The sequence below is a fragment of the Dryobates pubescens genome, chromosome 12 (assembly GCF_014839835.1).
Source record: "Dryobates pubescens isolate bDryPub1 chromosome 12, bDryPub1.pri, whole genome shotgun sequence".
NCBI lineage: Eukaryota > Metazoa > Chordata > Aves > Piciformes > Picidae > Dryobates > Dryobates pubescens.
In genome coordinates this window covers 55,415-69,790 of record NC_071623.1, presented here as the reverse complement: position 1 = coordinate 69,790, position 14,376 = coordinate 55,415, and the positions used below count along the sequence as shown (strand labels likewise).

At 40.0% G+C, this 14,376-nt stretch overlaps 1 protein-coding gene across 1 annotated transcript in view; it reads left to right on the top strand.

Annotated features, from left to right (window-relative positions):
* Positions 1-13,652, top strand: part of ARL13B (ADP ribosylation factor like GTPase 13B) — a 51,875-nt gene extending 38,223 nt beyond the window's left edge. Inside the window, exons 7-11 of the mRNA XM_009897409.2 lie at positions 1,473-1,569; positions 2,870-3,098; positions 3,525-3,641; positions 4,083-4,151; positions 13,519-13,652. Coding sequence (XP_009895711.2) covers positions 1,473-1,569; positions 2,870-3,098; positions 3,525-3,641; positions 4,083-4,151; positions 13,519-13,595 — 589 coding nt within the window. The 3' untranslated portion in view covers positions 13,596-13,652. The remainder of the gene's footprint in view (positions 1-1,472; positions 1,570-2,869; positions 3,099-3,524; positions 3,642-4,082; positions 4,152-13,518) is intronic.
* The last annotated feature ends 724 nt before the right edge of the window (positions 13,653-14,376 follow it).

Below are 14,376 nucleotides of genomic sequence, written 5' to 3'. Positions count from 1 at the left end.
CTCCCTCAGCCTCTCCTCACAGGGCTTGTGCTTGGGACCTCTCACCGGCCTCGTTGCCCTTCTCTGGACATGTTCAAGTATCTCAGTCCTTCTTAAAATACTTCCTTTCAAAACCCTTTGTGGTCAGCAGCAGCCAACTTTTACAGACTGATGTTAATCATTTTACCGGAACATTGTTAAAAAATTTCCCTGAGCACTCTTGTCCCTCCATCTGCCCCATACCTGCAGAGATTTGTGAGTCATAGTTACTGTGGGAATAACTGTGAAGTGACTTGGCTTACGCTCTTGCTGATTCAGTTTAGTTAGCATATTTGAAACATCTGGAATTTGACAGGCTCTTCATACACATTTCACAAAGATGAAAAAAACTGTTATTTTGTCAGATGTCTGCAGAGACAAAACTTTCTGACTGTGTTGGATTGTATTGGGTTTGTGCCACATTGAGAAGTTTATCAAGGAGGACTGACTTTGGAACATGTCTCAAAGAGACTATCTCATGATGTGGGCATTTTCATTGTATTCTGTCCCTGCTCAGTGATCTTAATGGTATTTGCTCACTGAAGAATTGGTTGGACCTGAATTAAATTAAATGCTTAAAAGTTTTTATAAACTTGTTTTGTCTTAGAGGAAAGCTAACATCTGCTGGCTTGCTTCAGTAATAAAAGATAGCATTAACTCTCATTTTTCTGTTTTGTGTCCAATCAGTTTTTTTACTGTAACAAACAGGTTAATCTTGATTCAGGTGTAATTGTGTTTCATTCTATGTTTTAATAATCCCCTAGGCTGCTTTTTGTTGTGTACTTGCAGCTGTAAATGAGGTGTAACAGGGACTTCCTATGCACAACTACCATCAGACCAATTGATGAAAAGTGTTTGATGATCACATGTTTTATTAATTATGTATTATTCAATACACATCTGGTACACAGAAAATAACTAGTGCTGGTGCAACAACAGTATACTGAGTGTTTTGTGTGTTCCTAAACTCATCTGAGTCTAGCTGAAGCAAATATGATTCCCTGACTGTTAGTACATAAACTGAGCAGTCTGGCAGCTTAAAATTTGAGCTGAACAAGGAAAACCTTCCAGTTAAAGATGTATTCTTCACCTATCCTGTCCTCAGAAACTCCTTCTACTCCCTAAAGTGCTGATTGAATATTTCACCTCAGAGCAGCATATGCTTTTACCTCTGCCATAATGTATACTTGTGCTTTATTAATGCTAGCTTGTCATTGTGATTTCTGTAGAATGTTTTTGAAAATACAGAAGCTGGGATAAATTGGAGGATGATTTAGATGACCTAATATATGTTCTCTATTACATAAAATGTGTGGCTTTTCTTCATCATAATTCTTTGTTAATTCCTTCTCTTTCCTCTCCCTGCCCCCACCCAAAAAACACAACGAAACACAAACCCTCTAAACAACCAAACCCACTAAATCAACAACATAAACTAAACAACAACAAAAAAGGGAAAGAGAAGAAGGAAGAAGTGTACCCGATGAGGAAGACCCTGAGCCTGGGAATTCTGAAAACCCCTTCCAGCCTATATCTGCTGTAATCTCTGAGGTATGAGAATATGTGGGAATGTGTTTAATAGTGTGCCTATAGTCTTTCTGTTTCTGCTTGTTGTTAATGTATCTGAAGAACCCTTTCTTGAAGTTTTTGACATCTCTGGCCAATTCCAGTTCAGTCTGAGCTTCTGCTTTCCTTACTGCATTTCTGCATGCCCTGGTAATGCCCTTGTATTCTTCAATAGGTAGTGTTTCACTTTGCCATCGCTGGTATGTTTCCCTTTTAGTTCTGAGCAGACCCAGAAGTTTGCTGTTAAGCCAGGAGGGTCTCTAGTTCCCCCTATTTCCCTTGCCTTTAGAGGGTTTTGTATGTCTAGGAGAATGTTCTTGTAAAACTCCCAGCACTCACTAGCTTCTCTAATCTCCATGGAACCTTACCATGGGATCTTCAGCATGCTCAGCTCTCACCTGGAAGTTTGGTCTTCTAAAATCTAAACCTGTTGTTTTGGAACTCATCTTTAGCATGCTCAGCAGTATCCCAAATTGCTGCTTGCTGCAGCAGAGGCTATCACTGAGGTATTACTGGTTACTGAGGAGCAAGTCCAGCAGCACTTTATTCCTGGTTGCCACATTTAACTTTTGTATGAGGAGGGAATTCTCTAAATAATTGTTCTCAGCCTGTATGCCCAACATTATTTTTTCATATTTTTTTAACCTTGGCAGTCTTGTGTGCATTGAATCAAAGCTTTCATGTTAAGAAAATCCCCTATTATTGATTGGAGGGCAGGTGTTGTAAATATTTCCTAATTGAACTATTGGATATTCAGGAGTGGAAAATACTCAGATCTATTAGTTTCTTGTAAAATGGTTTAGTGATATAGTGAGTCATATAAAATCTCCCTGCCTGCATCACAAATATTTAGATTTCTGAGCACAAATTGCTTTCTGTTGAAGCCAAAGTCAACTGAGAAATGTTCTTAGCTTTGAAATATGAAAATAATATATAGTTTACAACCTGTTTTTCAGAGTTCAGGTAGTTCTTATTGTACCATGTTTTTTAATTCAGTTGTCTTGTGATAACATAAGAAATTCAGATCAAAAGGGAAGCAAAAAAGTAGGCTCTAGGCCTGACAGTAATTTCTTTTGTTGTTACTATTTTTTTCTTTATAATTTTTTTCCCTCATCTGGACAAACTGTTGCATATTCAATTTCTTCACCTATTTGCAAATGGTTTCTAGCCTAGATGTGGGACAGAAAAAATATTTTAGGAAATTTTTTATTTTCAAAATAACTTTTCCATCTCATCAGTCAGTTTACAGCATTGGAAGTTGTTTAAAAAAAATTCCTTTTGTTAGAATGAAAAGCAAATTGAAAAGGAAAAGAAGCGGCAAAGGTTGGAGACTGAAAAGGCTACGATTGCCTTAAAACTGCAAACAGAGCAGGAGCAAATGGATACCCAGCACTTATCGAGCAGCAGCAGCCAAAGTACAAATGATAGTAGACTAGAACAATGCAGTTCTACAACTACACAGCTTTTGCAGCATGAAGAGAATGAGCAGCAAGCCTCAAAGTGCCTTCACTCAGGTAAAACAGCTTCCTTTCAATGTGTCACTTCATGATATTAATTACATAGTTCTGCGTTATTTTTTGTGATACCACACGTCAGCTTTATCTGTTGAAAACCTAAAGCCACACAATTGTGATACTGCATCAGAAAATGTTCCCAAAAGTTTGTTGGTGTGAACTGATACAGTAGCTGAAACTTGGTTGATTTTCATCATTATCAAATATGTAGTCCACTTTATTAAAACATAAAATTTGCATATATTTTACATGTGCAGCTTATTTTCTATAGCAAAAAAGTGTAAATTTCACATTTCACATGATTTTGTAAGCATGAATTGAAAACACTGATGTATCTCATACCAACCATTGTATTAGAAGATGATCTAAGATAATTCTCTGAATATAGCCATATGATATATAATGCATTATTTCTGTTTGATATAGATAATAATAACAAAAAATGTAGGAAGCCAAAATTAAAAAGGGGCCACAGAGTAGAACCTGTTAATACAGAGGATGCTGTTCCCAAGAATCCTGCAACACCACCATCTATTCCACCAGGTAACTGTACTAACAAACAATAATCAATGTCTCAGTTTGCGATTGCCAATAATTAAAATATTAATTTCTGAATAATTGTGAATGGTCTTCATATAGAGACAAACTTTACTCTTAGGAAGTCTTTGATGCGGTTTCCCAATTCATGGCACATACTTTAAGCAGTGCTAATTTGACCTTTCTGTGGGGGAAGATGTTACTATTTTCACACAAAGAGAGTCAGAAACTTGACTGGTCACTGATGAAAAAGTGATTAAAAATATCAATATTTTTAATGGTAAATCAGTTTAAAGTATTTCATTATTATTCACCATATATACAATATATTACATACTTCTAGCATTTCTAAATGTTTTGATTTCTCCCAAGAGAACTGTCTTCCATACATTTCATCGGCATCAAGCACAGCTGTGGTGTGTGCTAACTGTCTTTATTTTCCTTTAGTTGGCTGGGGAACTCCCAAGCTTAATAGACTTCGAAAACTTGAGCCTCTTGGTGAAACACATCATGCTGGTAATTGAAAATATTTTGGGTTTTGTACTTTCAGAAAGTATTCTCCATTTCTACATTATTTTTCTCATCTCTTTTTCTATTTCTTAATCACAGTTTTCATTGACCAAAAGCTAACCCTTTTGCTTTGTAGAAAACATCTTTTTGATTTTTCAAGTCTTACTTATTTTACCAAAAACTGTAAGCTCTTTCAGATACCCTTATAAATTGACATGGGATATCAGAAGCTATTAATGATCTGAAGTTATTTACACAGCATCGTTCACCTAAATGCTATAATGTGCTACATAATGAAGAGTGACAGGGACCAGTTCCCTTGAGAGTCCAAATATACATTACCTTAAAAATGGAGCTTCTAAAGTGTATTCCCATTGTCATTATGTAAACAGCTCATCATTATCTGATGGAATGGGGACAGGAGTTGGGTTACCTGAGTACTGGAAGAAGTCTGAGGTACTCTGCAGAGAGGATACAACAGAAAGACCAAAGCAAGATTGGAGAAATCCATCAGGCCTTATTAATTTGGCATCCATAGTAACTCTTCCACATCCAGGCCATTCTGCACTAACCTGCCTGTTTGTTTTCACTGGAAGTGCTAATCACTTCATAGTACTGAACCCAAATGGGCCTCAAGTATTTCTGTGGTTCCATGAACCATATCCCACATCCAGAAGAATTTGCTGGCTGGTTCCTTGTGTTGCCTCTTGAGATAGTCTAAAATTTCTTCTGCCCACAGGTATTGGTTCCATATGGTTTTAAAAGCATACCCTCTAAGACTTTTGTCATTGACTTAGGGCTAATTTCTTGTGAGAAGGAAAACTAAAGACATGTGAGCATTTGTGAATTAGTGCATTATGTTAGCAACTTGTGGTGGTGAGAGAAGTTCAGTTCCGCCCTCCCCCCCGCCCCCGAAAGCACAGCTAACTCAGTTGGAGAAGCAAAAAATGGGTAAGAGCTATATTTCACAAGCAGGATGACATGCAGTGGATACACACACAATATACAGTATTTACAATATATACAGAAATACACAGCAAAGAATGTAACACAGAAAACCTGCCCTCCTCCAGCGAGGAGGATCCCCCCAAAACCCCCTTCTTCCCCTTCCTCCCTTTTTTCCCAAAAAGGGTTAGAGAGAGAGAAGTAATTATTAAGGAGGAAATTCTGTTAGTTTAAAGTGTGTGCTAAGGAAAGACAAGAATTAGTTTCTTATCTTGTTAATTGAAGGTCAGCAGCCAAGCTCAGAGAGAGAAACAGCAGCTGTTCAGACTCAAACTCCAAACAGAGAGTGACTGACTGAAATTCAAACTGAACTAAAATTTAAAGTTGCATTCTAGCAATCTACCAATGAAATTCATTTAGAATATCTTTGTTTTCCTTTTTACACCAAAACATTCAGCCAGAGTGTTCCAGTAACTGTCCCCTTTTGAAAGGCATAGCCTAAAATGGTCACACAACTCCAAATGAGGGACTGCAACCTCTGCTATGAAGAAAAGCCCAAAACAGACTTGAATGCAGGCTTCCAACTGAAGACTAGGTTATTGATCTTCAAGGAGAGGTATCATAGAACCACCTGGTTGGAAAAGACCATCAAGTCCAACTATAACCTAACATCTTCCTGTACACATCCGTTAAGACCTTGTTCCCAAGCTACTCATCCAAACATCTTTTAAATATCTTAAGGGATGGTGACTCCACCATTTCCCTAGGTAGCCTGTTCCAATGCACATTGACTCTTTCAGTGAAGAAATTTTTCCTAATATCCAACATAAACCTCTCCTGGTGCAACCTGAAGCCATTTTTTCTCATTCATCACTTGTTACCTGGGAGAAGAGGCTGTCCCTCACCTTGCTACCTTTCAGGTATTTGTAGAGAGCAGTGAGGTCTCCCCTCAGTCTCCTCTTCTCCAGGTTGAACAACCCCAGCTCCCTCAGCTGCTCCACAAAGGACTTGTGTTAAAGACCTTATTGCCTCTCTCTGGACACACTCCAGCACTTCAATGCCCTTCTTGTAGTGAGGGGCCCGAAGTGGAACACAGTGTTTGAGGTGTGGCCTCACCAGTGCCGAGTACAGGTTTAGTTGATTGGGTGGTGTTGGATGATAGGTTGGACATGATGATCTCGAAGGTCTCTTCCAGCCTGGTTTATTCTATTCTATTCTATTCTACAATCACCTCCCTGCCCCTGCTGGCCACATTATTCCTGATACAGGCCAGGATGCTGTTGGCCGCCTTGGCTGCCTGAGCACACTGGTGACTCATGTTCACCCAGCTGTCAACCAGTACCCCCAGTTCCTCTCTGCCAAGCACTCTTCCCCAGACCTACAGTGCTGCATGGATTTTTTTGTGACCCTAGTGCAGAACCCAGCACTTGGTCTTCTTTGGCACCTTATAGTTGGCCTCAGCCCATCGATCCAGCCTGCCCAGGTCCTGCTGCCTCCAGCAGATGGACACTCCTGCCCAGCTTGGTGCTGTCTGCACACTGAGGGTGCACTCTATCCCTCATCAAGGTCATTGATGAAGGCATTAAACAGAACAGGCCCCATGCTGAGCCCTGGCCAACACCACTTGTGACTGGCTGTCAGCTGGATTTAACTCTGTTTACCACCACTTTTTGGTCCAGAGAATGTTTGATCCAGCAAAGTATGCCTGTCCAGACTATGGGCAGCCCGTCTGTCCATGTGGGTGCTGTGGGGAACCATGCTGAAGGCCTTACTGAAGTCCAGGTACACGACATCCACAGCCTTTCTCTCATCCACCATGTGGGTCACCTTGTCATAGGAGATCAGTTTCATCAGGCAGGACCCATGCTGCATGGGCCTGCTCCATGACCCTCCCCAGCACCAAGGTCAGACTGACAGGTCTGTAGTTTCCTGGATCCTCCTTATGGCCTTTCCTACAAATGGGTGTCAAATTTGCCAACCTCCAGTCAAATGGAACTTCCCCAGACACCCAGGACTGATGATAGATGATGGAAATAAGCTTGGAGATCACCCCTGCCAGCTCCCTCAGCACCCTTGTGTGGATCCTGTCTGGCCCCATAGTGTATCTAAGTGGCAGAGCATGTCTCTCATAATTTTCTCTTGAATCAAGGGAACTTTGCTCTGCTCCCCAATTCCATCTTCTGACACAGTGGGCTGCATATACAAGCAACAGCTGATTTTGCTATTAAAGACTGAGGCAAAGGCATTAAGAACCTCAGTCTTATCCTTATGACTTGTCCCTGTGTTCCATAAAGGGTGGAGGTTTTCCTTGGCCCTCCTTTTGTTGTTTATTATCTCTCACAGACTTGGCCAAATTAAGTTCTAGTTGGGCTCAGGCCCTTCTAATTTTCTCCCTGCATGACCTTTCTTCATCCTTGTAGTCCTCTCTTGTTGCTTGCCCCTACTTCCAAAGCCTATAGACTTTCCTCTTTTTCTCTTGAGGTCCAGTCAAAGTTGTCAGTGATAAAGCTTGTGATCTTCTGCTTTATGTGAAGAGCCGGGGTCCCTGAAAATTCACAAGCTGTCCAGAGAAAGATTTGCTAACTGGAAGTCTTAAGGTGTAATAGGCACATTCTTGATTTCTCTCTTTGGCAATGACTCTTTTCTAATTTTGAAAGACCATGGAAATTTTCACATGCTCATGCTGCATCTTTTTCTCAGTTGCAAATTATAATCTTTTCTTAACTTTTTATTTTGCAAATTTTGAAAAGCCAAGTGGATATGGAGACACCTAAAGGAATATGAGAAGAGGGTAACAAACTGAAGCAATTGGAACACTTCCTAGAGTTGAACAAAGAAAACATTAATTGAGGAACTTATAGAGAAAGACCTCAGCAAGACTAGTGATTTTTGAGCTTAACCTTGACTTGAATTGATTGTACTACATATTGAACATACCTGCCAAAAATCAGAAGCTGCCTGAAGGGCAATTAAGAACTCTTAAAACCTAGATACTTGTTTTTCACAGGAGCGTAATTCATGTGCATAAAATGTCATTTGTAATCTTAATCATAAAAGCATCTTGCTCTCTCTTTTTTTTTTTTTTTTAAGGCATATAGGGAGAAGGCAGCCACAAGGAAAAGCCAGATGAAGAGGTAGGGAGGGGAAGAAAGAGGGAAGAGTTTGTACTCAATTTTTATCTAAGGGAGGTGTTGTATTTTGTAGCAAGAGCACCTGCTCGCAGGTGTGTAAGTTGGTAACCTGAGTTGTGTGTTAATTTAGTGTATTTGTAAAACAAGGATAATAATTAAAGTATTTTGGAATATCATAATGGAAAAGATGTTGGTAGGGGAATGGTCTCTTGACCAGAGGTATAACCATTGAGATCAGAGGAAACTCAGAGTGCTCAGGACTTTAAATTCAAGACATTGCCTGCTCTTTGCTAACACTTGTCTTTTTGAGGAATTTTGAGACACAGAGGTACAAAAAATCTTGAGAAAGCAAGGAAACATCTCTTAGGACAGCACTATTCATAAATGAAAACTACCTCTTCAAATGCCTAAGTCCACACATTGTCAAAACTTTGCTTAGGTCCTGATACCAAAGAGCATCGATTTTGCTTAAAGCAGTTGTGGTTTGTTTTTTTGTTTCACTCAGATTATCTGAGAGCCATAGAATGATTTAGGCTGGAAAGGACCCTTAAGATCATTGAGTTCAACTGCTAACCTAACAGTAAGAATTCCATCTTGCAGTGATTTTAGCTTGCCATCTGTCCTTGCCTTTTTTCTGTCACACAAGAGTCTTTTCCAAAGAATTTTTACATTTTTTGCAGGTGGAGAACCTGCTCTTGCTTGGAAATGCATTCAAGATTTCCCAAGACCTTTGAAGGCTGTCTTGATCCATGCTTTTCAAATATTCCTTGACTTGCATCTTTCTGAAACCAAACTCCTTTTGGGGTGTCCCTTCAGCAGAGAAATATTTTTCTTCCTTGGTTTGTTTTTGGGTTGTTTGGTTTTGGTATTTTTTACCCACACCTTTTCCCCTAGCTTTATTTTTCAGACATTCAACATTTGTGAAATAAAAAGGCCTGATTTCCTTATTGCTTTCATAATTAATTGATATAAATGGCTTGATGGTACAATTTGCAGTGTAAGCTTAAAGTAGTGGGATGTTTTATTTCCTTTAGCTGGCACTTAGTAAGGCTTTCTTTTATATGTTTTTTTGTTTGCTTTGGGTTTTTGTTTGTATTATTCTCTGAAGTACACTGTTTGCTACAGCAGTTATGCATTCTGTTTAACAGTTTACTTTGACAAACTGTTACTGGCTAAGTTGTAGTATATGGTGTAAATGAGCGCATTCTGTTTAACAGTTTACTTTGACAAACTGTTACTGGCTAAGTTGTAGTATATGGTGTAAATGAGCACTTACCTTCATGTAGACCAGGCTGAGAAACCTCTGTACCAGTAGGATGCCCAGGACACTTTTGTCAGGACTCCAGGTAAAATTTCTAGTGTCCATAAGAGTAAGGAAAGAAGAAAGTATTTAACAGTCTGCTTTTTGAAGAGCCTTGGGTATGCATATTTTCTCAAAATCTGTGTGTAAGAGTGTGTTGATAATTTCTCAGTCACCTTAACCTCCAAAACAAATACAGCTTTTAGAAGTGTCAATTTCTGTTAGTACATGAAAAACCACAGGAACAGGCATTTTTCTGTATTCCTGTTCATTCTGGCACAAGTCTTCATCGTAGTTGTTGCTGCTGAATAAATAAAATTAGTGTAGGGTGAGGTTTAAACAGCCTTAAGAGGTCTGGTTTTAATGTTAGCTTTCTCAGAGACATAAATGTGTCTGAATAATTTAATGTGCAAAAAAATTTAAGCAGGCTATTTAGTATATTGAGCATTTTTTGTGTCATTCTTAGTAGAGAATGTTACGTTGGCTGTTCAGGCATCATTAACAGGCAAGAAAGTTAATTATATAAATTATTGATTACACATTTTTCACTAAAGACTGAAATTTTTCCAGTCATGCTAAGGCTTCTAGAAGGATATATTTGCAATAATGATAAACCTCTCTCATTATATGATGTAAAATCATCTGGCAGTCCTAAATTCATCTGCCAGGCTTCAAGAAACTGATAAAACCATCCATTGCACAAGTTTTCATTTACCCTATATCATTTGTGGAAATGTGGTAGGTTGAGAGAGGGCCTAGCTCTCTCTCCCCCACAGAGTGAGAAACCACAGCTAAACTCAGTCGGAGAGAAAGCAGACTCTATTTACAAGCATATATGGAAAGCAGGTTATATATAACACAATATATACAGGTATTTACAATATATACACAGAAATATACAGCAAAGAGAAATAACACAACAAAAATCCCTCCCCGAGGAGGGATTCCCTCCCTGTAACCCCCTCTCCCTCCCCCTACCTCCCTTTTTCCCCAAAAAGGGGTTAGAGAGAAAGAAAGGCAAGTTATTAAGGAAAAGAATCGTTACAAAGCTTTCAAAAGCCCATGCAGGATTAGTTTTTGCTTATCTCAAGGCCAACTCCAGGTAGTTCGCAGAGAAGCAGGCAGGGAGAACAGGCTGAAACCCAAACTCCCAAACCAAACTCTAAAAAAATTCCAGCTGCTCTACAAGTTAAAGTTGCATTTTGACCATCCACCAGTGAAATTCCTTTAGAATATCAGAATGTTTTTGTTCTAGTACCGAAAACATTTAGCCAGTGTCCCAGTACTGTCTGTTCCTTAAAGGCACAGCCTCCAACGGTCACAGGAAATTTTGTTGCTTTTCACATGCTTCTGTAACACTGAATTAGCTCTATAAAAATATTTACAACAATAATGTAAGTGTTATCATTTTACTGATTAAATGTAAGGATAACTAAAACCTTGAACCTACAGACATTTACACATACTCTTTGAGTAATGTGATCCCATGGCTTGGATAGGAGCACACTGCGTTGGGTTAGGAACTGGCTGGAGGGCCGAGCCCAGAGAGTGGTGGTGAATGGTGCCACAGCCAGCTGGCAGCCAGGCACCAGTGGTGTGCCCCAGGGATCAGTACTGGGCCTCATGCTCTTTAACATCTTTATTGATGATCTGGATGAGGGCATTGAGTCCATCATCAGTAAATTTGCTGACGACACCAAGCTGGGGGCAGGAGTTGATCTGCTGGAGGGTAGAGAGGCTCTGCAGAGGGACCTCGACAGGCTGGACAGATGGGCAGAGTCCAACGATTTGGGACGGAGACTGGAGTCAATACAGCTGACCAATATGATCAGGTATTGATCCTTTATTTCAGGCCTATGGTGCAGGCCTAAGGTGAGAGTACAGCACAGTAAAGTAAAGCATGGAAGGAGAAGGGATAGGACAGGCAGAAGTGCCTAGCAAGGGAACTGCTACAACTTATATAAACTGGGAGTGCCTTGTTGGCATGGACTCATTGGTTCCCTGTGAGTGACCACACATCACACTATTATAGATTATTGGTCCAACTACTGATGACACGTGAGGTTTGTTGATGAAGGTGCATGTCCTGTTGTCCCAAGATAACTTGCTGTGTTTATAGCTACCAGTGCCTTGCTTTAGTTACAGTGCTGCAAGACAGCACTGTTTGGTGCACTGATAGCTGGCTCTGCACTTATGCTGAGCATGGCCTAGCACCATGTCAGGCTCTAGGCCTGCACTGCCAGATTGCTCACACTGCTCGGTGCTGGCATTGCCACACAAGGGCAGGAGATTGAACACATCCAAGTGCCGGGTTCTGCACATTGGCCACAACAACCCCATGCAGAGCTACAGGCTGGGGTCAGAGTGGCTGGAGAGCAGCCAGGTGGAAAGGGACCTGGGGGTACTAGTTGACAGCAGCTGAACATGAGTCAGAAGTGTGCCCAGGTGGCTAAGAAGGCCAGTGGCATCCTGGCCTGCATCAGGAACAGTGTGGCCAGCAGGAGCAGGGAGGTCATTCTGCCCCTGTACACTGCACTGGTTAGGCCGCACCTTGAGTACTGTGTCCAGTTCTGGGCCCTTCAGTTTAGGAAGGAAGTTGACTTGCTGGAACGAGTCCAGAGAAGAGCAACAAAGTTGGTGAGGGGTTTGGAACACAGCCCTGTGAGGAGAGGCTGAGGGAGCTGGGGTTGCTTAGCCTGGAGAGGAGGAGACTCAGGGGTGACCTTATTGCTCTCTACAGCTACCTGAAGGGGGGTTGTAGACAGGCGGATGTTGGTCTCTTCTCCCAGGCAGCCAGCACCAGAACAAGAGGACACAGTCTCAGGCTGTGCCAGGGGAGGTTTAGGCTGGATGTTAGGAAGAAGTTCTATACAGAGAGAGTGATTGCCCATTGGAATGGGCTGCCCATGGAGGTGGTGGAGTCACCATCATTGGAGGTGTTCAGGAGGAGACTTGCTGGGGTGCTTGGTGCCATGGGTTAGTTGTTTAGGTGGGTTGGACTGGTTGATAGGTTGGACGCGATGCTCTTGAAGGTCTCTTCCAACCTGGTTTGCTCTATTCTATTCTATTCTATTCTACTCTACTCTATTCTATTTGCTTTTGTTAATTTTTGCTTAGGAATGGAATTATACACACGAGTTACTGCATGTGCAGCACAAGTGGAATATGTTTCTCTTGGAAAATTATGATCTATTAAAGCTGAATTTTGTGTTAGCAGACCATCAAGGCTTTGTTGAGGACAAGGATATCTGTATAAACAAAATTGAGATTTGAATGCTTCAAAAAGCTACTTCTATATTTTATTTTATTTCTACCTCTTTCCTCTTACCATCTTTCATGATACCATTTTGCTTGTGAAATGTTTTGCATGTAGCAGTCTGTATGTTTGGTAATTTTTCTTTTATGTCAATTACAGTGTTTGAGAATGCTGCTTATTCTCTTCTGGTGTCGTTAATAACTTTGTCTTGAACAATTTTACTACTTTAACATCTTTTATTGACAAAAGGAAATGCTTATTTTAAAATTCTCAATATAGTGCTTTCAGAAACTTAGAATGGCTTTCAAGATATATGCCAAGCATAAATGGTCCCAAAGTTTTGGATGCTGCATAGCACTGCTGTCACTTAAAACTTCACTGTAATGCAGACTTGACTACAGCCACATTCAGATTTTGATATTTCATTTTTTCAGTTGTTATTTCTACAGTTTGGTTGTCTCATTCCCTGTTTTTAGGGAATTTTGCAGATCACCTTTTGGCTTGATCTCAAAAATGCTGATACATGTATAACAAAATGTAATTAAAACCTGTTGTGGCCAATACACCTCCAAATATTTATTAGCACTGTTTGAGACTTGCTTGTAGGAATTAGCTCTAAACTTGTAGCCTTCCTAGCTTTCATTAAGGAAGTAAGAATTTGCTTCATGTAAACATTATTTAAGTCAGGGAGATGGTAAATGACAGATTAATATGTTTCCTTCTCTGGCATTTCTTACACAGACTTCTATGGAAAGCCTCTGCCCCCGCTGACTATAGGCCAAAGACCCAACAGTGATACCCATGATGTCATCGCTTAGCTGGATCACAATGAGCATTTAAAATAAAAACAATGTATCACAAACAGTTTTTGCCCTTGAAGGGAAATGTTTTAAATGACAGTCTATCAACTCACTGCAAAATAACTTGGAGACAGTTACACATGAAGTACATTATATTTTACTTAGTTGATCAGACATTGTCATTTGCTTTTCACATCGCCAGCTCTTCTTCAGGATCTAGCACGAAATCAAGAACGGTCCGTGTGCCCGTGGGTGCCCCTAGGAACGTGGCATCGAATATTTATTTGGATTACTAGTGAAAATACATTAGCTGGAAACACTTTCAAGATTACATAATACTGGATTGTATGTTCTCACCAAGATTTTTCTCCAGGTTCTGTGCAGTAGTTGGTATTTTTTCAGCTAACAAATGGTTCTAAAGAATTTTGTAGATAGGAAAGTTCTGCAACAAATATTGAGTATATTTTTCTATCTTTTTATAAAATTATTTGAACGTTTGAGAGGACATGCATACCTGCTACCAGTACAACGATACATATAAAGCTTTAGAAATCTAAAAATGGATTATGTTTGACTCTTACATCTCTCTTACGGTAGCAGTACCTCTATTTGGCATTCCATTACCAGATACATGTGTCATATTTCTGGCAATCTGAAATAGATGGGGTATGTAGAAAGGAAACTTTAAGATAAATATATTTTATACACAGTAATGCGTTTTCAATTGTTGGGAAGTTTTCTTACATGACTTTTCTGTGTTTTGTTAATGGAGTTCAGCATAAGTCATAAATCTAGTCGA